General features: G+C 36.8%; 2 protein-coding genes across 4 annotated transcripts in view; both read right to left on the minus strand.

Annotated features, from left to right (window-relative positions):
• The window catches only part of rem1 (RAS (RAD and GEM)-like GTP-binding 1), a 9574-nt gene extending 3882 nt beyond the window's left edge, over window positions 1-5692 (minus strand). The window contains exons 1-3 of one of the 3 annotated variants that reach the window (XM_017431468.3): window positions 5382-5692; window positions 2971-3365; window positions 453-535 (exon numbers count right to left, since the gene is read on the minus strand). In XM_017431468.3, coding sequence (XP_017286957.1) covers window positions 453-535; window positions 2971-3331 — 444 coding nt within the window. In that variant the 5' untranslated portion in view covers window positions 3332-3365; window positions 5382-5692. Of the gene's footprint in view, window positions 1-452; window positions 536-2970; window positions 3366-5376 lie in introns of all 3 variants that reach the window. The other 2 variants (XM_025009427.2, XM_017431466.3) reach the window with 2 other exon arrangements.
• Window positions 5693-10992: 5300 nt separating this feature from the next.
• Window positions 10993-16156, minus strand: pnp4a (purine nucleoside phosphorylase 4a). Its single transcript, XM_017431444.3, has 7 exons — window positions 16003-16156; window positions 14996-15159; window positions 14199-14302; window positions 13073-13248; window positions 12755-12945; window positions 12069-12148; window positions 10993-11667 (listed from the first exon to the last, which is right to left on the minus strand). Exons 1-7 carry the CDS (start codon window positions 16023-16025, stop codon window positions 11515-11517), a joined length of 891 nt encoding a protein of 296 aa, XP_017286933.1. The 5' UTR covers window positions 16026-16156; the 3' UTR covers window positions 10993-11514.
• Window positions 16157-23788: the final 7632 nt, after the last annotated feature.

Raw genomic sequence — 23788 nt, forward strand, 5'->3', positions numbered from 1 at the left:
CTGAGGAGACCCTAACCCTAGCCCTGGGCCAAAAGGCCCTAACCCCTTCATTGCTAAGGAGACCCTAACCCTAGCCCTGGGCCAAAAGGGCCTAAGCCCTTTAACCCTGAGGAGACCCTAACCCTAACCCTAGTTTTCACATTGGGAGAGTCTATTTAGCTTTTTTTTACCTTTGACTTTGCATCAAATGTAGATCAATTGATGAGAAAGAACTCTTTCATCAGCTCTTTACTTAACATAAGAGAGAAACCTTTTTGGTGGGGAATTAATCAAACTTTTGCTTGACACCAAGCTATGTGCCAAACTCTGATTTCTGTGTACCGTTACACCCCTAGAGAACAATAATGTTTATTCCTCTGCACACCTGAACATGATGCAGACAACAGGTGTGAAATCAGATGTTACATCTTATGATTCTAAAACGGCACATTAAACACAAAAAAACACAGTACCGGTTTGTCATTTTCCCATGTATCCATGACAACCAGTGTTGTTTCCGCCCCATCTACTGTCAGCGTCCGCTCGTATGTGTCCTCTGTAACAAATGTTAAAGATAAAGATTAGAAACAAGAAAAAACAAACTCTACAGACATGTTAACATGTCTGTGAGGCTGATGGGTCTGAGGTTGTTGGATCTATGTTCTACATTTATTATTTGTTCTTCAAGGTTTATGTCAACATTAATGTTGTTTGTCATCATATCGTTTTAAGGCTTTTTTGGACATCAATTCTCAGCTTTGCTCTAAACTTTTCTGAATCCAAAGAGTTAAATTTTAAACTTTAATCTGAAGATGATACTAACAAATCCGTCCCAGTAGTACTTTTTTCTGTTAATTTAAAAGTATTTCCTGTCACTGATGTAAAATTTATGACAAAAACAGATTTATACATGCATTAACAAATAAAACAAATTTATTCATAACTTTTTAAGGTCCAGTAATATGTTTCATGAAGTTCAGGTCTTAAAAGTCATACTAAACAAACAAACACACAAACAAAGTTCTTACAACTCTATTTTCTTAAATTTTAGCTTTCATAAGTAAAGGAACCATTGTTTTGCTCATCATATCATTGTATATTTTTAGATCTCAAACAATATGACTCTAGTAGCACATTAATAGATTCTTAACTTCAAATAACAATGACAAACAACATTCTCTTAATTTTCTAAAACTTTTTAAAAATTATGTTATTTTTGTGACCTTTTTTATGTCAGAAAAATACATTTCTTTCCTTTAAACTTTATATGTAAAAGTAAAAACTATGTTAAAAAAACTTAACTTTGCTTTTTTTTTATTGTAGAGTAGAAGAATGCCATAAAATTATATATATATTACAAAGCTACAAAACCCATAATATTGGTGAGATATTGTACCTTTACAAACCAATACTGACTCCTGAAAGCAACTATTTTTAAGTTTACACAAAACTGAACACCATAGGACCAAGAACAAATCTGTGAGATGATGACTGGACAAACAAAGAGTCCAATGACAAACAATGATAACACAAACTATTTCACACACAGCATGCAGACTGCCATTGTTCTCACTTTGCCAGACTCTCTAGAGATCAATACAGGGGTTTGTGATCACGTGATAGAAGAGCTGATCGATAATTTCGGGCCAGTCAAGGTTGCCATGTCACAACAAAGTCAATGTTACAGTGAACCAGGCTTTGACTCTCTGGATTTCGAGTAACTATTTGAAATATTAGGTCAAGTTTTTCTTTCAATACTTAAGTTATTTTATACATGCATGCAAGTCTTTCTTCACTGAAAAAGCTAGATTCAGGGCATCATGCAGGTTTAAGATTCATAACTGATTCTAGTGTTTGTAGTCATCATTGCAGCTTGTTGGTTGGACTCCTTTACACAATCATAGGTTGGAACATTGGTACGCTTTTCTTTATAAGGCCATATTATGTAATTTGCCTTCTTATTTATGTTCCCTCTTGATTCCTAAAGTCACCATGAGGTGTAGTTTTTAATCACATGAACAAATCATTCCTCAAACACAAACTGTCTTTGGAGAAAGTTTCTTTAAAGTATTTGCAGCTTTGTGATGGTGCGAGCTACAGAGGTATCTTAAATTGGAGCACATGTCAAGGATGGATTATTTAAAATAACAATTGACAACCATTTGAGTACTAAATGCACATGTTTTGTTATAAAAGGCAGCTGGTGGTTAAACTGCTTCAACAGGAGTTGTTGAATGATTTTAACTGGTCTGCTTTGTGTTTTCTGTTTTAATTTTGTTGTGTTATTAATGTGGAACCATTATACTGCTGTCTTGGCCTTTGCAAAAGAGATTTTGAATCTCAATGGTAAAACAAAAGGTTAAATAAAAATAATTGAAAAATGGTCTGTTCTGATGAAATCGTTAGTATTTTGTTGACCAAAGGGAATAGATGTTGTAAAAGGCAACAAACAAGTAACATACCAGAAGTGGTTGCTTAATGGGGAAATAAAATTTTTGAGAAACCACAACTTTAATCAAAATTAAATTGAAATGGAGGAGGAAGCTTACTAATCAAGATCTACATAATCTAATTTCTATAAATATTCAAATGTAAACCAGGTGTCATGACAAATATCTCCATCTAGGAAAAAACAAAAAGCGTTATGGACCTAAAAGGTCCCTTATCCCAACTCTCTGACATCAGTCTGTGATTGCAGAAGGAGCCAGAAGATGCTGAGGCAGCTACATGCTCAGAGAAAGCGTGGCAAACTAACCAAGATGGTCATTGTTTCCACTGTGTCATTTCCTGTCAGAGCTTTAAATCTGAATAATCCTGGGAACGTTGGATCCTGTCATGACTGATGAAAACCAGAGTTCAGGGGAACATCTACGAAGTGCAATAAATTGAAGATCTTGTATAAAGTAAAAGCAGTTAAGAAAAAGAGTTTGTGAAAACATAAAAGTCTCCTGTCAAGTAAGTCGTGAAAGATGGCTACAAAGAACATCCCACCTCCAGGTTGTTCATCTTTCTCTGTGATTCCAGCAAAGATTCCTGCGAGGCTGGTCTTTCCGACACCGTGGTCTCCCAGCAACACGACTCTGTAAACACAGTCTGATTCACTCTGTGAGTCGTCATCTGAGTCTGAACTCCACTGGGCGCGGTAGTGGAGGGACTTGTCTCCAGGATGGTAGGATGCTGACTGCCCCAGAGGAGGGTGGCTGCGAGTAGGTCCAGAACGCTCCGAGTTCGGCTGGTTGCTCAAGGAGAATCGAAGATCCCGAGGCCCAGATAGCTGCTTGTAGAGCGGGGCAATGGGCGTGCTACCTCTCCGCCGCAGGAGCTCCTTCTCTTTCTGAGTGTTGAGGGTCATATTGCTACGGTGACATCATCAGGACAGGATAGACCTGAAGGAGGAAACGTGAAATTAAACAAACTCTGGTCCAGAATATTTGATACTGAAGTCAAACAGAGTTTGTTGCAATGATGTAGAAGTGTAGAAACCATTGGTCTCACCGTTTGGCCCTCTGGATATTTGTCAGACTTAAAACAACACAAAGCCATAACTTTCCTGCTTATAAACACAGTGTTAAAAACCTGGCTCTTCTTTCTCATCCCTGAAAGAAACTTAGCTCTGTGGCTTGAGTCCCGCTGAACGGAGCAGTAAATAAGAGAAATATGACGTAATGTCGTGATTTATTCTTAGTTTTTATGGTCAAAAGCTCGTAAGAAGACAAGACATCAACACCTCTGTTCAGCTCCACACAATCCCTTTCTTCTCTGCTATTGAACACATCAACAAAGATAAGGGAAAAGTTAGGGGTAGAATAGCTACAAACAAGCTTCTCTGGAAGTTCTGCCTTTGGTAGGTGTTGGTGTCCTCGGACTTCTTATGGTTTGTAAAGTTCCAAGTCACTTGGTGCTTTTCTTGTTCTTGTCAGCTTTATTCCAGTTTTGTTTTAGCAGTTGTTTTCCTTTGTAAAAATGAATTTATTGTGATAATAATAGGTGATAATGCTGCTTATGAAAACACTTTTTGTATCCTATGTTTGATTAAATTTTTCTTGATTTTGTACTCTGTTTAGGACAGTTTCTGTTTTACCACACTTTTTAAGTATAATCATGTTTACATAAGTCTGTATTAAATATTAGGGTGCTGTGCATGAAATGAAAGTTTGACTTGACGTTGGTCTGTATTTTTTATATTACCTGTTGTCAATGAAGTAAGATTTTATACAGTTTTATAAAGTGATTTAACTTAATAAAAAGGCCTCAGTCCAGGTATTTGGTGCCCTTTTTCTTGAAAACTTCTCTGAATTGTTGTAATTTCAGGGCTGCAGACAAACATGACTTTTTGCAGTCCAGCTATCTTTCCTAAAGCCTCACAAAATGTTTTAAAAATAGATTTAAAAAACTGACTGTACATATTTTTTTAAAACCACAACTCTGGCCTCTGATTATTTGTGATTATCTTCTTTAGCATTTATTCTGCCTGTTTTTTATTGTTCTTCGTTTATTGGACTTGATTCATCTCCAGTTCCTTGTTTTCTGTCAGTTATGTTCATGTTTAGTCATTTGTTTAATAAAGTCACTTTTGAATTTTGCATTTTGGTCCTCTGTTTCATCTCTGCACACATCACAACATTTCGGTAGGATTGTGTCTTCAAATGACGCACAACCTCTGAGTGAACCAAACTAAACTCAAAAATGAATCTAACATGTATAATAAACTTATCAAATTTAAATCCCAAATCAGGTCTTGGTTACAAACAAAACTCAACAAATCAACTTACAAGCACCTTTAACTACACAAGTTACAGTAACTACACACAAACAAACCTTTAACAATTAATAATTCAAGTAATTAAAGCTGCCAAGAATGATGATGAAGGATCGTGAGCACCAATTAGACCGACCAAGATCTCCAAACCACAAAGAAAAAGTAAACAATCCAACAAAATAATTATAAAACTTGGCCTAATTTAAAAAGTTTAGCTTTTTCCTGAACAGCAAATCTAAAAAACTCTAAATTCTTTATGGTGTCAACGTAAATACCGCCTCTGCTGAGCGAGAAGGTTGACATACATATTTTACTTTTAATTAAAGTCAGTCAACAGGAAACAGAAAAATCTCCAAGTTAGTAACACAAAAGTAATATTTAGAGATCTGTCAAAAGAAATTTGTTTTATTTGTAATAATAAAAGGTAAATTTAACTTGTAAAATTCTGCAGTTCAGCTGAAATATTAAGTTCATAGATTAGATTTATGTATAAATATATCCAAATGTAGGTTTCTCCTACAAAATAGCAATTAGCACAAATATGTTTTTAAATATTTAAGTTTCTGAGAAGTTTGACTCCATTTTTTCATATTTTTTCCTGGAGATGCGTAGTTGTGTAGATAAATTCTTGGACTTACCATACCTCCACACATGCCATGCAGAGTGTGTCAGTCCGGCCCGGGTAAACAAAAGGAATGCACTGGACCCTGTCTGCCTGTCTCTGAGAGTGTAACCGTACCCCGGTGCCACAGTAACCCGCCTGGAAAAAAAAAAAAAAGTTCCACAACAGCGTTAAAAATTCAGCAGTGGAATCACAGTTATCTGCCTCCCTCTGTGTGTGTCAGGGAGACAGCAGAGGAGAACCAGATATCTGAGCAGGGAGTGTGTGTGTGTGTGTGTGAGAGAGCGTGTGACTTTTATCAGTGTGGAGGGTGAGCTGCTTTAGGGAACATTTTGGCCACTTCCTGTTTGACCTAAAAGACACAGTTTAACTGAATAAAACAACTCAGTTTGATGACTGATAAATATTAAATGTGACATAAAGAGTATTTTCTCACTCTGCCTGCAAAGGATGACTTTTAAAGTCATTAAAAAGTATCTAATTTGTGTTGAAATTAAATTACAAAATGGCTTTTCCTATGTTGTCTTTTGGCAGAAGCAGCATTTTTCTTTTAGAACGGTCAAGTAATAATAATAAAAAAAACTGGGAAATAAAAAAAGGGATGGAAAAACATTGTTAACAGATAAACAAACAAAAAAAGAAGTTTACAAAGACGTCCTGCTCTAAATCCCAGACTAATATCAGTGTATGAACTTATACTGCTGACTTTCCAAGTGATGAAGGAACCATTTTGTACAGTGCAGACTTTATCTAGAATGATAAGAACTAAGATTTATTTACAATTTCTCAATTGACATGGTTTTATTTATTTATTTAGTTGCAAATCCTGCTATCAAACTTTAAATTGCAGTGAGTCTCAACAGACTTTTCTCCTCCTACTTGTTGCACAGACAGGTAACAGGAAGCACCTGTTCAGGTAATAAGAATCAGCGTTTTATTCATAATTCACTCGATACCGCAGTAATACTGGTAGTTTTTTTTTAATGAAAATCCTAGGTTTGACTTCATTTAATCAGGTCATTTTTCTAAATTATGTCATGCTGTCACAGCTGGATGAGTGAAGGACCCAAATGCAGGTCAAAGTCAAACAGATGTGGTTTTATCGGTCAATAAAGCAAACAAACAAACAAACAAAAAACAGAAGCAAAACAAAACAATGGGGATCTGATGAGGAACAAATGAAAACCTGAGTGAGTGAAAGACTTGATAAATGACAAACAAACATTAACGCAGAATTCAAAATTATAAATATTGTCTAAATATTATCATTGTCATTTAAGTTGCCACAAATAACAATTAAATGAATAATTATTTAAGTCATAGTGACACAATAATCATATTGTCATTATGTGCAGTTTGGAACAAGAACTTGAGCAAAATGTCTTAATTCTGCTTAGTTTTTTTTTTGTTGTTGTTCCATTTATTAAAGCTAACTGAGGGAAAGCGTATATTAACAAGACAGACATAAATAACTATCTGCTATTTGTACAAGATAAAAAAGTACAAAATAAAACTAGATAATCAAAACTGAAGACAGTCTTAGATGTTATTCGTGCTTTTATTCCAGTTTCCATTTTTACACATGCAGGAAACATATTTCTATCAAGATGATTTGTTTTTAAATGTTAAAAGTTTAGACTTTTATTTGGCCCAAATGTGTTTCCATAGCTTACACACTGGGCCGTTATGGAAAATGAGATTTTAGAGGGCACACATCACTTCCTGTGTCAGCGCGAGTGTCCTGAGTGAAACTCAACACATCACAGATGTTTAGATATCGTCCACCCCCACACGGCTCCAAGGTTTGAGTGTGAGAGGGGGACTTTCCATCCACAGACGTGTTATAAACAGTGCAGGCATCTGTTATAACACTGGTCCGATGTGGTGTGTAAGTGTGTGAAACGACGACTTTATAGGCTGATTTTACAAATCAAAATGACAGCTGTTTCTGTTGAATCAGCTGTAGCTGGAAGACTGTTTAACTTGACATTAGTCTCAGCAGTTCATTTAAAACTACAACTTTTACTGCTTCTAGATGATTTATTTTAAAAAGCAGTAAGTATCCTTTCAGTTTAAAAAAAAGGTACCGTTCTGATCAAACGCCCAATAAATTGTAATCTTCTTCCAGAGAGTCGTCCCATCCTAATATGAATAATTCAGCTGCTTTTCTATTATTCAATTATAAAGTTTCTTTCACATCCATTCTTACAAGAAAAAAAAAGATTTTAGGCAAAAACTAACTATTTTGAAGCTTTGCACCAGACCTGAAGGAGTGAAAACCTTAATGTAAAATCTAAAAAAGACCTTAAAGATGGACTTTGTTTCAGTTCTACAAACTACTCCGTCACATTAATCACTCGTACTTAGAGGTCAAGAAGTAGTAGTAGTAGTTTCTGCTCTGTTGTTTCAGGAGAAATTGTAAAAATCAGGCCACTTCTGTTCAGTTTGTGTGAAAAAACCTCCACCTGTTATATCATACAGTTTGGAGTTTATGAAGAAGTTAAATCTGTTTTATCTGTATTTATTCCATCGCTGTGATGGACGAGGCTGTCCTGGTGGAGACAGGCGCCTGGATGACATTACATACAAATAATATATCATTAACAGTGACAGCCAGTAAGTGCTGATACTTGTGTTTTTATTGTTTTGTTAATTTTCTTTACGCCTTGTTCATTTGGTTGTCATTCCGTGTGATGTGGTCCTTTTTTATTTTTAATCAGAACAGTTGTTTCTGGTGTCTCTCTAGAGATAAATAAATGAATCGTGTTGTTTCTGCTTAGTGTTTCAGTGAGATTTAAAAATAACATACAAACAATTAATGATCCTCACTTTGCATTTTAAACTCATCTGAACTTTTATAAAACATCTGCTAACATTAGGTCTTTGCTGTTGTTGTTTGTTTATGTTTTCATATAAATGGACTTCTTATATTAAACTCTTTAGGCTTTGTCCTGTGATGTGCTTGAGTTTAAAAGTGAAAAGACAAAAAAAACAAAAAACAGATAATGTTATGTGACCCTGACCACTACTGCCCCCATCTGGTAATCTGAAGATACTGTATTTAACAACCTGCTGCAAAAAAATAAAGAGGAAAGGGGGTCAAATGTTTTTGTTACTTTTTATTTGAGTAATTCCTCCACTCCATGTGCTTTTTCCTATTTACTCAATTTATTTATATGTATATATAACCTGCAGTCATGATATTATGATAGGATATAACTGTAAAACATTAATTTTCCTTTAATTTTACTTTTTAAATCCGTTCTAATACTTTTACTAGTAATAATATATTGATAATATGATTTTATTAATTTAACTAAAATGAAAAAAACAATTTTTTTTCTCTATTACTGCATGCAACACCTCGGTTTTCGGTTGTTTTATCACAAAGATTTTTATTTCAGGAGTCAGTGAGTCTTTAGAGTGGGAGGGTTATTCATATTTAAAGACCTGTTCCTGGTGCTCACAGGATTTAAAGCCGATTCTTTTATTTTCTTTGTTTAAAGACGTGTTTCATCATGTTGCTTGTCCTCTTCGCAGCATTCGCTGCTGGATGCTCTCTGACAGGAGGAAAAATCATGCTGGGATTCATCTGACCGCTGAGAAGGGAGGTTGTCGGCTTGATCCTGATCAGCGGGAGGAAGATGAGGGCTTTCAGCTGGAAGGAAGAAAATCCGCATTCATTTTTCACATCTTAAATGAAAGCTTCACTTAAAAATAAACTGAACCAAATAATGAAAAATGTCAAATGTACACAAATATGAATAGATTAAAAGTTTTTCATACGAACCCTTGAAGTTGACTTTTCTCTCATATTTAGCAGGAACTGCAACTCTGATCCACTGGGTCAGTTTCTTATAAAAAGTATCCAGAGCTGCAGAGGAGACACATATTTAAACATATAAAAATCTATAATGTTCCAGTCGAGTTCAGGTTTGTAGTACCATCTGAGTCCAGCAAGTAGTGCTGCATCAACACTTATAAAGACATGAACTTACTTAACCCAGAAAACCAACTTATCTTTAGACAAACAGCTAAAACATTCAAACCTGCGGACTTAAATTTGTCTTAGAAGAATTATAAGAGTCTATTGTCACTGAGGATGAAAAAATGGAACAAAATAAATCTTTAGGACCAGTGTTCTCTGTTTGAAAATCACTAACTCTTGTTGGGATGATTAGCTGCTGATGAGGTCGTCGGGCCTGATTCTGTTTCCTCTCCGTCTGCCTCTTCTGCAGGTCCTCCCTCAGGATTTGGTCCATCGTCCACCCGGAGAAAGACTCTGCACAGAAGCTGATCCATGAGCTGCTGGGCATGGTCGGGCTTCGTTCTGATGACCAGCTGCAGAGGGGGCTGTCTGGCAGAGATCCTCAGCTCAGTGAGATTTCTAAAGGAACCAGAAACCACAGAAATGATTTTAAAAGTGTCCAAACTGCAGCAGAACCAGTCAGCTGCAACCTTTGCACCAAAGTGCTCAATGTTACAACTTCTTTTAACTTAAACTTTTACGTTTTTATGTACAGTAATGCACATTTCATCAAAAAATGACCTGTTCCTGGACTGTTTGAGAATCCAACAGAGAATCAGAAGAACCACCAAAACCACAAACAGGACCATAAGTGATGTAAAGAGGAGGTCAGTGGACATCTGCTCAGCCATCGTAGCACTGATCCTTCAGCTTTCTTCTTCACGGCTGTTTTTAGGCAAGAAGAAATCATTTTCAAGCATTTTAAAGTCCATTGCTTCAAAATATAGATGTTCAGAATGAGGCATTGAGGGGACACTAGAAGCAATTTGAACTTTAGGGCCAATTTAACAAACTCTGCAATGTACACTCCAAAAAACTGTGAATAACATTAAGTTTATAAGCATAAATTCAATTAACATACCTCCTTATGTTGCAGCAGTTCTCTGAATCACAAAGAGCAGCAACAATAAACACTTTTAGGTTTCAACGAGATTTGAAAGAAAACATTCTGGTGGAACTTTTTTTAAACTGAACTCATTTACTGGTAAATCTTAGGAGTGTCTGTCTTGTCTGTCTCTGTCTGGCTCTGTGATGGACTGGCAACCTGCCCTTGCTCAATGGCCTCTGGAAATACAGGCAGCTGGCTGCCAGCGAGCTCGAACAGGATCGATGGGTTTAAAAAATGGATGGATAAATGTGTTCTGTGGACTCGCTGCTACATAGTCTTAAAACAAAACGAGTGTAAGATCACTGTCTTTCACTGAGATTTCTGTATCTTCACTCAGGTCTGAAATTATAGATTATTATTATTATAATATATATTATAATTTCTGCAGCTTTTATAATAATCAAGCTCTCAAAAGGGTTGTAAGGTTCCCATAAAGTCCTTGTACATCTTTATATTATAGTATATACACTACATACTCTAGTTTTAATTCAGTTTTACTATGTTATAATTTAACATTTTCTGACCAAAATGTGATTTGGCTTTTTAGCTCATGGAAAAGGAAAAGTTTTCAGTTCAGTTCAAACAAGTTTATCACAACAACATCCAGAAGAATTCATCTGAACAAGTTGCCGGAACGTTTAAATGTTTAGGTTGTCGTGAAGATTTTATTTCATGTCTGATTGAGATTATACACTTCACTCCGACAATGGAAAACTGAATGTAGCTGGAATCAATAAAAAATATGTTTTACTCTATTGAATGACTGTTGTCTTTTCTTCTTCTCTCATAAATCATCACCAAATTAGGAGGGACAAACATGCAAACAGAAAAATTACAGATGTAAAATCAAAGTGGGTGGCTTTGATGTAAATAAAAATCAACATAAAGATTGAACAGGAAGCAACAAGATGGCAGAATATTTTAATCAGATCAGTAATTTAGTGAAATCCTTTACAAAATAAAATTCAATAATCCCACGAGCTCAATATACATATTTGCCCAAAGCTTTTGTAATAAAGCATCATCAAATATAACTGTTATTGTTATAAAAAAAAATAAGATTTATATTAGGAACAAATACTTAAAGTTTGATTTACCCTGATGAACAATATTTGAGCACCATAATGATATAAATAAACTTTCCATTACAGCAGAAAAATAAAAAAATATGAGAAATAAAACAGGAAGAATGCATAACAACTGTCAGTACAATCATCAGATATGTAGTGTGTGTGTGTTTAGGAAGCATTATTTGAGTTTTCATTGTTATTGATCTCCATCCTGCTGATCAGTTCGGTCACCAGCTGCTGAACAGTTTGAGAACGCAACCGGCCAACCTCCAGGACGCCATCGTGGTTTACGCTGTCAGAGTCCTCGTAACTCTTAACCACCTGCAGCAGATCAATCAATCAATCAATCAATCAATCAATCAATCAATCAATCAATCAATCAATCAATCAATCAATCAATCAATCAATCAATCAATCAATCAATCAACCATCTATCCATTTATGAACCAACTAAACTCAAGTCAGCTGAAAGCAGTTTGTACGTACCAATACCAAATATTAAAACTTGTAATAGAAACAAAATGGCAAATAAAAAGTTAAAATTATCTAAAACCAACCTTCCATCCATTAAACCAACCAACCAACCAACCAACCATCCATTCAACCAAACATTGTACTTTTTCATCTTTTGCTTTTGCTTTAAAACCAACATTATTGTTTCAATTGGTCACAGTCAGTGTAATCATCAGTTAGTAAAACACAAATATTGATCAGTGTGTTACCTTATTTGTGATTAGAGAGAGACCAAAGACTCTCAGACCACAGTGAGTTGCCACGATGACCTCAGGGACCGTGCTCATACCTGTAAACAGAGCGGAACATTTACAGAGAATAATAATGCTGATTCACTGTGGAGTCATTCATGTGGAATATTGGAGTATTTATAGTTTTATTTGCTATCAAACATGCTCTTTGTGCTGCAGCACTGTTATGTAAAATTGGGTAATAACAAGCCCATCAATTCTTTACCAACCTTTGCTAAATATACCTAAAAATTCCCACTTGATTAATAATTAGCAAGCAATTAGGTAATTTAATAGTGATTTCATTTTTTTGATCTTCTTAGCATCTAATGTTGTCTGTCCAATATTTCTTGAATTAAACTTTTTATTTATTTAAATTTATTTAAGTCAGAGGTAGTAAAAAAACAACAGTGGTACATGTTAAAACAATACAACCATTGCTTTGCATATAAGCTTTTTAGTTAATGACTAATTTACAAATTTGATGCATCAAACTGATTCTGGATGTAAACAAGGCATATAGGCTGTTTTTAAGTCAATTGAAACAAGAGTTTTTTACTATAAAGGGCCACAAAAATGACAAAAGAAATATTGTTCACCTGTGAAACTAAACCCTGAAACCAACTAGACTAAGACTGTTAATCTGGTGTCTTTGTGTGTCATACCGACTGCATCCACACCCAGTCGATGCAACAGTCTGGCCTCGGCAATGGTTTCAAAGTTAGGTCCTCCTACCATTGCATACACGCCCTCCTGCAGAAGACCAGCAACGCCAATCTGCTTGGCGATCTCCATTACTAGGCAACGCAGCCCTTTGTCATAGCAATCTGACATGGCCGGGAAGCGTGGCCCAAACCTGTAAACAGCAAATAATTGGCAACAATGAGCAACATCATTAACAGATGAAGCAATATTATTTTTTTCGTCATGACAACTGACAATGGCATCACACAGACAGTACTTAGCAAGGTTTGGAGCATTACTTTTCATCATTGGGGCCACACAGTGGGTTCAGTCCAACCAGTCCGGGGAAGTTGATGTGGTCTTTGATGATCATGATGTCACCAGGCTGGAAGCCATCCGCCAATGAGCCGGCAGCATTTGTCACAATCAGAGTCTCCACTCCCATCAGCTTGAAGACTCGAACTGGAAACGTCGTCTGTTAGGGAGAGACAGTCAGTGAAGTGTTTCATCACAGCTCCGTTCTTCAGGTCTCAAACTGAAGGAACGTCCTGTTGCCATGGTCACAGTGTTTGGTCAGGTGACGCAGGAGTTTAACTATCAAAGAGGAAGTTTTTAGGCTGTGTCTCCTGACTGTCACACAAATTGTTGCGAACATGTAAAAATAATGAGGGCACTTTCACTCCAGAAGAAAAGTTTCATTATCGGTGGTTTTGCCGTGAAGGATGCTTGACAGAGCGCCACCTAAAGGCGAGTCAGGCTCTCTCGGTGTGACCGCACGGAAGAGAGTGCATTTGTGTGTCACTGTGAATGTGTGTATGAAAGGAAACAATGGCAGCATTGAGTCTGCTAAACAGTCTGCTAAAAGGCTGCATGTGACCGGACTCATGCATGACCTTCACACACACCACACACACACCACACACACACCACACATCCGACTCCACAGGTTCTGTCTCATGCTACTGATTACAGTCTTGTGTGTAACAGTACCAAGGTTGCGTGACGGAGCTTTTTTAATCCGCTCATTGTGTTTGTGTGAGAGTATTTATGATGTGTACAAGTAGTACTGTTGTGACGCAAACCGGTTCTCGGTTTTTTGTGTTGCAATCGTTTCTCCAGCAGGGTTGGCTGAGGTACAGATCACCAGTATTTAGGTTTGCCTGTTTATGAACCCATGAGTTTCTGTTTGTCTCCACGTCGTGCATCATGTTTCTTTGTTCATGTCTCCCTTAGGCTTGTTATTTTTTCACTTATTCGTTCAGTCACAACTCTTCACTTTTGCCTTCATGGTTTAGTAGTATAAACATTTGTTCATTCAGAAAAACTCTGAAGTGGTGCATTGAAGCTGTATCTGGGAAAAGTTTGGACTTTTTGGCTGTTTAACTGTTGCAAAAGTAAACAAAGTTGAAACTTGTGAGTGGGTACCTTCAGCAGGGAGTGTCCTTCATACATGTGGAAGCGACCCTGCATACAAACACATGACTTCCCCTTCAGGTCCCCGAAAACCAGTCGGCCTGCATGACCCTGCACTGCAACACACACAAATATGCTCTAAGCCAACTGATTTTAATTTTTTTTTGCATGTGACATGGAAATTGCTTATTAGATTAAAAGCAGTTTCACTTCAGACTGTTGATCTCTGTGATTCAAGATTCAACTTCAAGGAAAAGCACAGAGCCTGGTTTCTCCCAACAAATGTGTTCCCATTGGTTCTGGCTTGGACTCTCAGATTCAGCCCCATCTATTGTTGGAGAACCGCTTGGCGATCCTCCTCTCTCTTTGTTTGTGCTTTGTCACTGCCGATAAAATATTGTGCGAGCTGAACTTCTTTGACCTAACAGACTGCCAACATGTTCTGTTTACTAATACAACCAGACAGCTTCTTGTCTGCAGTTATTTGGGTAAAATCAAATTCCTGCAGGGATTGTTATATTGAAATTTATATTTTTTAAGTTTTAGTAATATGTTGGAATCAATGGTGACAAATAAACAAGACAAAAAATGTCTTATTTTATCATCTTTTACACATATAATTTATATTTTTTAAATTTTTGGCCTGAGAGCTACTGTTGTGTTAAGCTAATAATCAAATATTTAGAAAACATTTATATTCTACAAGTTTAAAATAATATAAATGAAATGCTTATTCATGGTCATTGAGGTTAATCAGTATTGTTATTATTAAGAACAATAAAAGTTACAGAGGTGTTGTTTCGGAGTACCTGTGCTCTGAGGGAAGCCTGGTATGTCAGAGTAAGCAAAAGAGTTTTGACATTTGAGGCTGTCAGCGAGCATGCCTAGACCGGAGCCACAGATAATCGCCACCTGTGGGCGGTGCTTCGTTTGAGACATCAACCAATCAGCTGTCGTCTGGTACTCATCATGGCTGTCAAGAAAAAACACAAAATATAAGTATTTAGGATAACTACGCAAGCTCAGCTTCAGCTTTCATTTTCTGAGGTATCAGATTGATGCTTCCTGTTTGAATTCATCAGAGGACCAAACATTTCATCCAATCACTCAGGAAATGATCATAACATCATGCAGTTTTACATCTAAATGGATACATCTTAATACATAAATATATATCTTCAATTAGCTCAATATTGTTAAAAAAGGAAAAAAAAGCATCACTTCTGGTAAGCTGTGTCAAACTTCTGCAATATTAGGGGGAACTGTAACAAGGCTCATAATGAACGTGACATTCCAAAAGTCCTTTTTAAAAATAAAATAATAATTACCAAATATATATGTGTGTGTGTGTATATATATCATACCCTGAAGGAAAATGAAGTATGTCCAGAAATGATTTAGCTTTTTCTCTCAATAATCTTGGCAGTTACAGTTTTTGCTTCCATTCATTCAATATTTAAGTCAAAAGTGATTCAAGTTTCACAGTTAGTTAGTTTTTTTTTCTTCTTTCTTTTCAACTCTACACCGTAAATAATAGGCTGTGAAATGAGTGCTACTAAAATGAACCCAACAAGTGGCTACAAGCTAATTACCAGAACAAGAAAAAGATGTTACTGAAAACTTTGAATTTTTGCATTTTTCTTGTTTTTTACTGAATTTTTAATTTTCAGCCATCTGAGAAAGTTACATGACAGAAACGAGGCATTACAAAACCAAGGAGATTATTAAACATTTACCTGAAAATTTTACATTTAAAGTTACAAAACAGCCAAACATATTTGTTAGTAAAAACAATAATTTAGGAACATTTTCTTACCTGATCTGCTCTTTGCTGTGCATGATAAAATGGATGATGATGACTGATGTTTACTTGTGTGTGTGTGTTTACAAAGAGGCTTTTTACCAGATGTGTGTGTGTGTGTGTGTGTTGGTGTGTGTGAAATGAGGAAATGGTGATAGAGCAACTGGCAGATGCTGATCAGCCTACATAGTCACCGGTCACATGCTTCTGATTGGCTAACAGCTCGCCCATTTATCAGAAGCAGCCAATGGGATTACAGTAAAACAGTAACAGAAATGTGTGTGTGTGTGTGTGTGTGTTTCTTTTCTTTTTCTTATTTGACCATCTGGTTTTACATCACGCCTATACTTACAGCAACATTTGCCTCTTACTCCTTAATTTCAGAGCATTGCAACTATTTGAATTTATCTATTAAAAAAAAAATCAAACAGAGAAACAAAAAAATCATAATTTACATGAAGTCAAAGGTGCTCATTGCAAAGTCAGGTAGACCAGCCAGTAAGAAACAAAATGTGCACAACATCTTCTTGTCATGTTGATGGTTAGGGTGTCCTTAAATAAAATAAATAAAATTTGTGAACCGATGCCAACGGCCACACGTGTTTGCTTACCTACAGAAACAACCAAAGTGACAGAAAATAGGTCAACAATTGCAATGACCATGGAAGAGCTGTTTGAGTTGGTAAAAAGCTGAAATGGCAAACTTCCCGGTCAAGCAGAAGTTTCATAAAAATCCCAGTGGAAACTTGATGGATCTCATATTTTTAGCCTTCGTGTTGGCATTTATTTTACTTTTTTTTTTACTAATTTACTGATATTTGCCAGGTGGCACAGCAGCGTAACGATTAGAGCTGTCGCCTCCCAGCAAGAAGGGTACAGGATCACATCCCAGCCTGGAGCCTTTCTGGGTGGAGTTTACATGTTCTCCCTGTTCATACACCGGTTTACTGCGGGTACTCCGGTTTCCTCCCTCAGAACAAAAACATGCATGTTAGGTTCATTGGTAACTGTAAAAATTGTCCCTAGGTGTGAGTGGTTGTTTGTCTCTATGTGTCCCTGCAATGGACTTGGACCTGTCCAAAGTGTCCCCTGCCTCTCAAACAGTGACTGCTGGAAATGGGTACCAGCTCCCTGTGACCTGGAATGGAGAAGCGGGTAAAGAGGATGGATGGATGGATGGATGGATGGATGGTCTGAGTTTTGCCCTAAGTGGTGCTTTTCTGGGAAAAGAGTTGAGTTTAAAAAAAAGGAGAAACATATATATAATAATATTCTAGATCACTTCAAAACATCTACTGGTTTAACAAAACAAACAAAATAATTTAAAGGAGCTGATGAACTTCTGATGCCTAAAAACATCCGTGTTAGGCTGCCTTCAGACGCAGGCCTCCCTTGAAAAAGAGATCTGTGATCTCTGGGACATGCCTGGTTAAATAAAGGATAATATGTCACACATTTCACATTATTACAGACATCATTTAATGATGCAATCTGTGAATATAATGTAAAAAGCTATTTTTGTAAAGTCCATCTGTTCAGTTCAGAGATGTGTTATCTTAATGAGTGGCAGCTGGTGACTCATGATCACTAATAAGCTTCTCATGTTCCTCTGCTGCTAATGAGGCTCATGTGAGTTTAAAGGATGCCGACCAGAAACGGACCCGTAAACGACGGAACCGGAAGGTTCAGGTGAACTTTAACCAACAGCGTTCCTTCTGAACAAACAGGGTTTACAGTTGGCAGAGTCTATTAAAGTCATTAACTTGATTTTACTGGTAAAAAATAAACAGAAAGTTGATTTATAAAACTTTTAAAACTAAAAAAATAAACTTTTTAATCACATTTAGGCGATGCGAGGAGTTACATGAATGTGAAAATAAATCGTGACCGGATGTCTGCTATTTTTTAAACCTTTTTTTTTTCTTTTCTTTTGGTGCACGTGTGTTTGAACAGAAACCATATTAGGACTGGTTAACAGGTTAATGAAGGGAAGAAAGCTGCTCATTAGAGACACACAGAAGAAGATTGATGTTATATAACATTAAAGGAGATTATTTTAAAGATAAAATCATAATTCCTGTACATGTTTACATGATTAGTAGCCCAATATAAAAAATATTAAGGTAAGAAACTGTCTTTGTGTGAAGGATTCTGATGTTGTATGTATGGAAGTTTGTGCAGCTTGAAAACTATTAGAAGCAACACAATAATAAAAAAGAAGAACTAGAAAAACTGTGTTTTATGTGAAACCTCAGTTTGAAGGCTGACTGCTGAATGACTTAAAGTTAAAAGAAGAAGAAGAACACTAGCTTAAAGTAGCAGAACAGTGGTTATAAAACAAAAAGTAGCTAAAGGATAGCTAAAAGTCACAAAAGGCTAGCTAAAAGTAGCACAGCAAGTATGCTGAAGCAAAAAGAACAACGTTTTTGAAAGAAGTGAAGAGATTTCTCTGGTGAAAGTTAATGTGAATAAAGTTAAATATTCTGAAAAGTGTAAAAAAAAAAACAAAACATGCAGCCATCGTCTGAATGAGCTGAACGTTCTTATAAATGAACGTAAAATAACACAAAGTCTGCAGTTAGATCCAAAACCGTACTGAAAAATAAAAAAACCCAGGAAATTATTCACGGAATTATCAAAAAATAAAACCAAATGCATTATTTTACTCCACATTTAATTTTATTTAAAGTAGGGAAGAATCAAATTCAAGTTGAATTTTAGTCACATTTTATTTTATTATTCCTGTCAGTAGCATCGTAGGATCATTTTCTGCTAATAAATTTGCTGATAGTTGTTCTTTGCTCGGCTGGTTGTGGATGCTGCTGCCGAGTGTCTGTGTCGTTAATTCTCAGCCGACTGTTCAGCATTACTGCATACCTTCACTTCAACCGAAATGTGAAAAATGTGTCTTCATCATCAAAACGTCTTTAGGGTTTCTGACATTCTTGGACGTATGTCACAGACAAGAACTCACTTCTGCCTTCTTTATTCCTGCTGGTTCAGCTGCGAGGCACGAAATATTAAAAAGACGTATTGTTTCGTGTTGCATCGACTGCACAACACAGAACACGTCCTTCACGTTCTCCAGCAGGATCTTAGAACAACGATTTAAAGTAAAATGTTTTAACTAATTACTAAAAAATCTGATGCATTTCTGTTTGTATTTATTGTCTGCCTCCAAAAGGCAAAAAGTCAATGTTTTTGCCGTCATGGTGGCAAAATAAACAGATTTTAGTGAATTTTTCGGGAAGTAATCACTAGATTTTAGGGGCTGCGGTGGATTGGCGGTCAGTGGTCTTGTAATCCTGAGGCTACAGGTTCGAGCCCAGGTTGCAGCAGGAAGGGCATCCGGTGGTAAACAATTGCTAAATCGTTTGTGCGAGTTTGCTCACTGTGGGAACCCTGAAGAAGGAAACAGCCGAAAGAACTCTCTAATCTCTGAATGTACGTCTATAACTTTTTGAGTCAACCTGATTCAAGATGGCTGCCACAGCTAATTGACCTTAGCAAACACAAAAATGGCTAAAACTCCTTCAGCTTTGCAGATATTGAGCTAAAAATTGGTGCGGTAGCAGCTGAAGCTGACACCCAACACATACTTTCAGTAAGTTTGTTATTAGCTACTGGAGTCAACCTGATCGTTTTAGCAAAATATTTCATAAACCACTGGATGGATCATAATAAAACTTTCAGGAAATGATCAGTAGATGTTCATCTACAACTGATTACCTTGATAAGTCAGTCTAGTTCAAGATGTCATCTGCAGCTAATCAGACTTTAAAGTAAAAACAGCTAGAATTCAGCCAGTTTTACAAATTTTGTGTACTAGTATCTGAGAGTCAATCCCAACACATCACAAAAGATCTTGTAATTGCTGTAGCAAAAAGATAAAGGACACAGAAGGGCTGAGCGTCTTCTAACAATTTATTACAAAAGAAACGTCAGGCAGAACCTCCCGAGGTTGAGACAGATCCAAGCGGTGGCATCTGTCTCACTTCAGATTGACAGATGGGCTCATTTGAACAAAGCTTATCAGTGAGACGTAACATCACCTGCAGTCTTCTTATAGCTGGAAGGCTGGATCACATAAAAGGCTGCAAAACGTAACATTAAACTTCGAACAGATAAGCCCTTTACAGGACAGAGAGCCCATCAGTATCTTATCAGTGAGTCTTCTTTTCTGCAACAGTCATATTGCTTCAGGTTAAGCATAATGTTATTTTCAAAATTTGATAAAAACAGCTATATTTCTGTCACTTCTCAACACAAGATGATTTTAGTTCAAAACACTGGCGTGGAAGGAGGAAATATTAGGGCTTTGATTGTTTTGGTCTTTACCAGGTCGAAGCTTTGATTTTTTTTAAAAGGATTTGTCTTATGACCACATAAAAAGTTAATCTCTTGAACCTGGTGCCTACAAACTGTCAGTCAGTCTCGTGGGAAACAAATGTCTTTTCATGCAGACCGCTGAGTCACTGCTTGCATAAATGTTACAGTTTTGTAATGTTTTTTTGAGCCTAGTAAATAGCTTTAAATCTGTGTGCACATTTTTCTTTTTTTTATTTTCTGGGTGAGTAGGGCATTCAGAAAAAGTGTTTTTACCAACAGAGGTAATGTGTAAAACCCTGAATGTGTTGAAAAAAATGTTTCAGATTCTCTGTGAGTGATTCAGACTGCCTGCAGGATGTTTTAGACGCTGATGAGCAGAGATTTTATTTTGTTTTTGACTCTGGAAATGTCTGAGTTTACTGTTGTTTTTATTCAGTGTGACCACAGGAACCAAGAGTGAAAAGGGTCTTACTATAAAGGTCACGGTCTTCCAGTTTAACATTTTAGGTTCTGCATTGCGTTTAGCGACAGCAACCATCATGTGAAGCGGAGACGTGTTCACGTGTCTCCTCGTGTGTTTGCATTCCTCCCGAGTTTCCTTTTAACGTGCAGCACGTTGTTTGTAATTTGATTTTAAAGAACCCAGAAATAAGAGTTTTTTGTGTGAATGGATAGAAGTGCGTGGGAGAGCTAAGTTTTTTGATTGTGTGTGTGTGTTTGTGTGTGTGTTCACAATGAGGTCAAAGGTCAAAACTGAGGTATGAACATAAATGTCTAAAACAAAATCTGGAGTTGAACTTATTGTGTAAGACATCCATCCATCCATCCATCCATCCATCCATCCATCCATCCATCCATCCAGTGGCTGGTACCCATCTCAGTCATTAGGCAAGCAGCAGGGGAAACCCTGAACAGGTAACCAGTCCACCATAGGGTCACATGGAAAAAATGAGATGGACAGTGACAATTTCAAGCAGCCAGTTAAGCCAAAATGCAAGTATTTTATTTGTGGAGTTGTTAATTCCCCTGCCAACACTGAGGCGAGTTAACATATAAGAGCTGACCTGAGATGATAACTCCTTTAATTGCTAATTTACTGAAACAGCTCTCTGATTGAATCATTGAATCTATGAAAAATTTAGTAATTAGTGTGTTTTTTCTAGCTTAGGAAATGAAACCTCTACACAGGAATGTGTTGTGCTGTGATTTTCCTCTGTCTACACAGCCCTCGTCTCTCCTAAAATAACACTCCTCACCCCTGCAGCATCTCCCCAAAATCACATCCAAAATAATTCCTTCCGATGACTTGTGACTATCGTCCCACAGTCACAAGTTTGGCTCCCCGCTGGCTTCTCTGCAGCAAAAAGCACAAAGTTTTAGTTTCATCAGGGTCAGGCTGTCTCTGAGTGACATCCTCTGAAAATCAGTTTTATATCAGGCTGAACCACCAAGATAAGAATCAATAAACAAAACAAATGTTAAAGTTGCCTGAGGTTCATTTCTATGAGAAAACAGTTGGGATAAAAGGAAACTCTGACAATATAAGAATTTGATTACTGTTTGACAGATGTTTGTGAACATTAAAACATTTAAATGAAGACAAAGATATTTTTTAAATATTCTACAAAATATATCTTCACAGAGATACATTTGGGAGTTTAATTATTACCTTTTCAAGCCAGATAACTCATGGTTAAGAAGAAGTTTTACAGAATTGCTGCACAGAATTTGAAGAAAAGGCAACAGTAGGTGGCTTTGCAACATCACATGTGTAATTTTGTTTAAAATACCTTTTATAAATAGCTGAAATATGGTTGTCAGAGTAAAAAGGGAGAGGAATGAAACCTGTTCAGCCCAGGTGAGTTGGTGGAGTTTGTCTCCCTCTGGTGGTTGGAGCAGCCTCCTCCTAATTTCTGGTGACAAAGAGAAAGTGAGTGTGAACAATAATCACACAGATGTCTCCTTCCTATCAGCTGCACATCAGAGTTGATGAAGAATGAACCAACGGGCCGGGTCCTGACATCACGGCGGAGTCTGAGACGCCGTGTTGTGACTCAGTTAACAGTCTGTCTTATCTGTCTGCACTTCTTCACCGTCTGCATGTCAGAACCAGGAATTCTCCACTGATCCATCACCACTTTGGCGATTGTGTGTGTGTTACATCATGCTGACATTCTTCACATATCTCAGTGGCACACACACACATACACACACACACATGAAGCCAGCAGGTGTGAGATAACTGGGCTGGCTTTTTACAGAAACACTTCACTGAAACATTGAATGCATTCAGCTGCACATAGAGCCGAGCTGTACTTCCTGCAGCTGCTAATTAAATCTCTGCTTGTTCCTTTGTTTGTAATGCAGATGTATAATATATCACGTGACAGCAGAGAAAAAAAAATAGACTTTAAACTTTTCAGCTTCAGCTGGTTTTCATGTATTTTAATCTTCTTGATGCTCAGTTCAGCAGAATGCATGCATGAAAAGTACATTTATCACCATCTGTAAAAGGTTTTGAGCAAATTCTGTGCAGAGATTGAAAATATAGCAGTCAAAATTAAAATTTCTATATATTCTAAAACCTGTTAAAACTCATGTCAGAACATCAGCATGACCAGAACCTGCAGAGTAATTCCACATCAGTTTAATTCTTTTTTTCATCTTTTAAAACTCTTTAAAGTGTTATTTGTTAAAATGTTCTAAGGAATAAACTTTTAGAAATGACTTCAAAAGCTTGAAAAGTAATTTGATTACTTTTACAAAGAGTTTTGGATGAATTTTGGAAACTTCTAAGTGTATTAAAGTAAAAACTTGTGCTGCTGTTAATGCAACTGTTAGAGATGTGACATCATGTTAGTATGAGGTCAACATTCACACAAGTCAACACTTCTGTAACTCTTCTGCAATCAGAGGCTGACTTCATTCTTCAACCAGCGCTGGTGTGTGTGTGTGTGTGTATTGGTCAGTGTTGCGTGTTGATTGCACCTCGTTACGGCAGAAAGCAGACGGATGGTGATGGAGGGAGTGCGTGTTTGTTTGTTTTGTTTGTTTCAGTCAGCGGCGGATGGGCAAGTGTGTGTGTGTGTGTGTGTGTGTGTGTGTGCGTCTGTATGTGTGTAGGATATTGCCTAAAGTTGCATTTGATGGTTGCACAGGAGAGCAATGAAACCATGGAGACACACGCACACACACGCACACACGGACCCATTTTTAAGACATAAAAACAATGGATATTAACAGTTTATTCAATATTTACATTGTTTTGGTTTTAAACATTTCAGACAGTTTTTATCTTCAGTTCAAACAGACAGTTCAAAGCAAAGTGTCTTATCAGAAATAACTGAACGTTTGGAGGTCAGAACTAGATGTTCAGTTTCATGTGATGTCAGATGTCTCTGCAGAAGTTTCAGTGGTTGATAACATATACTTTATTCAAGGCCTGGTTATAAAAGCCAAAATCAGCCTGAAT

The sequence above is a fragment of the Kryptolebias marmoratus genome, linkage group LG4 (genome assembly GCF_001649575.2).
Source record: "Kryptolebias marmoratus isolate JLee-2015 linkage group LG4, ASM164957v2, whole genome shotgun sequence".
NCBI classification, from domain to species: domain Eukaryota; kingdom Metazoa; phylum Chordata; class Actinopteri; order Cyprinodontiformes; family Rivulidae; genus Kryptolebias; species Kryptolebias marmoratus.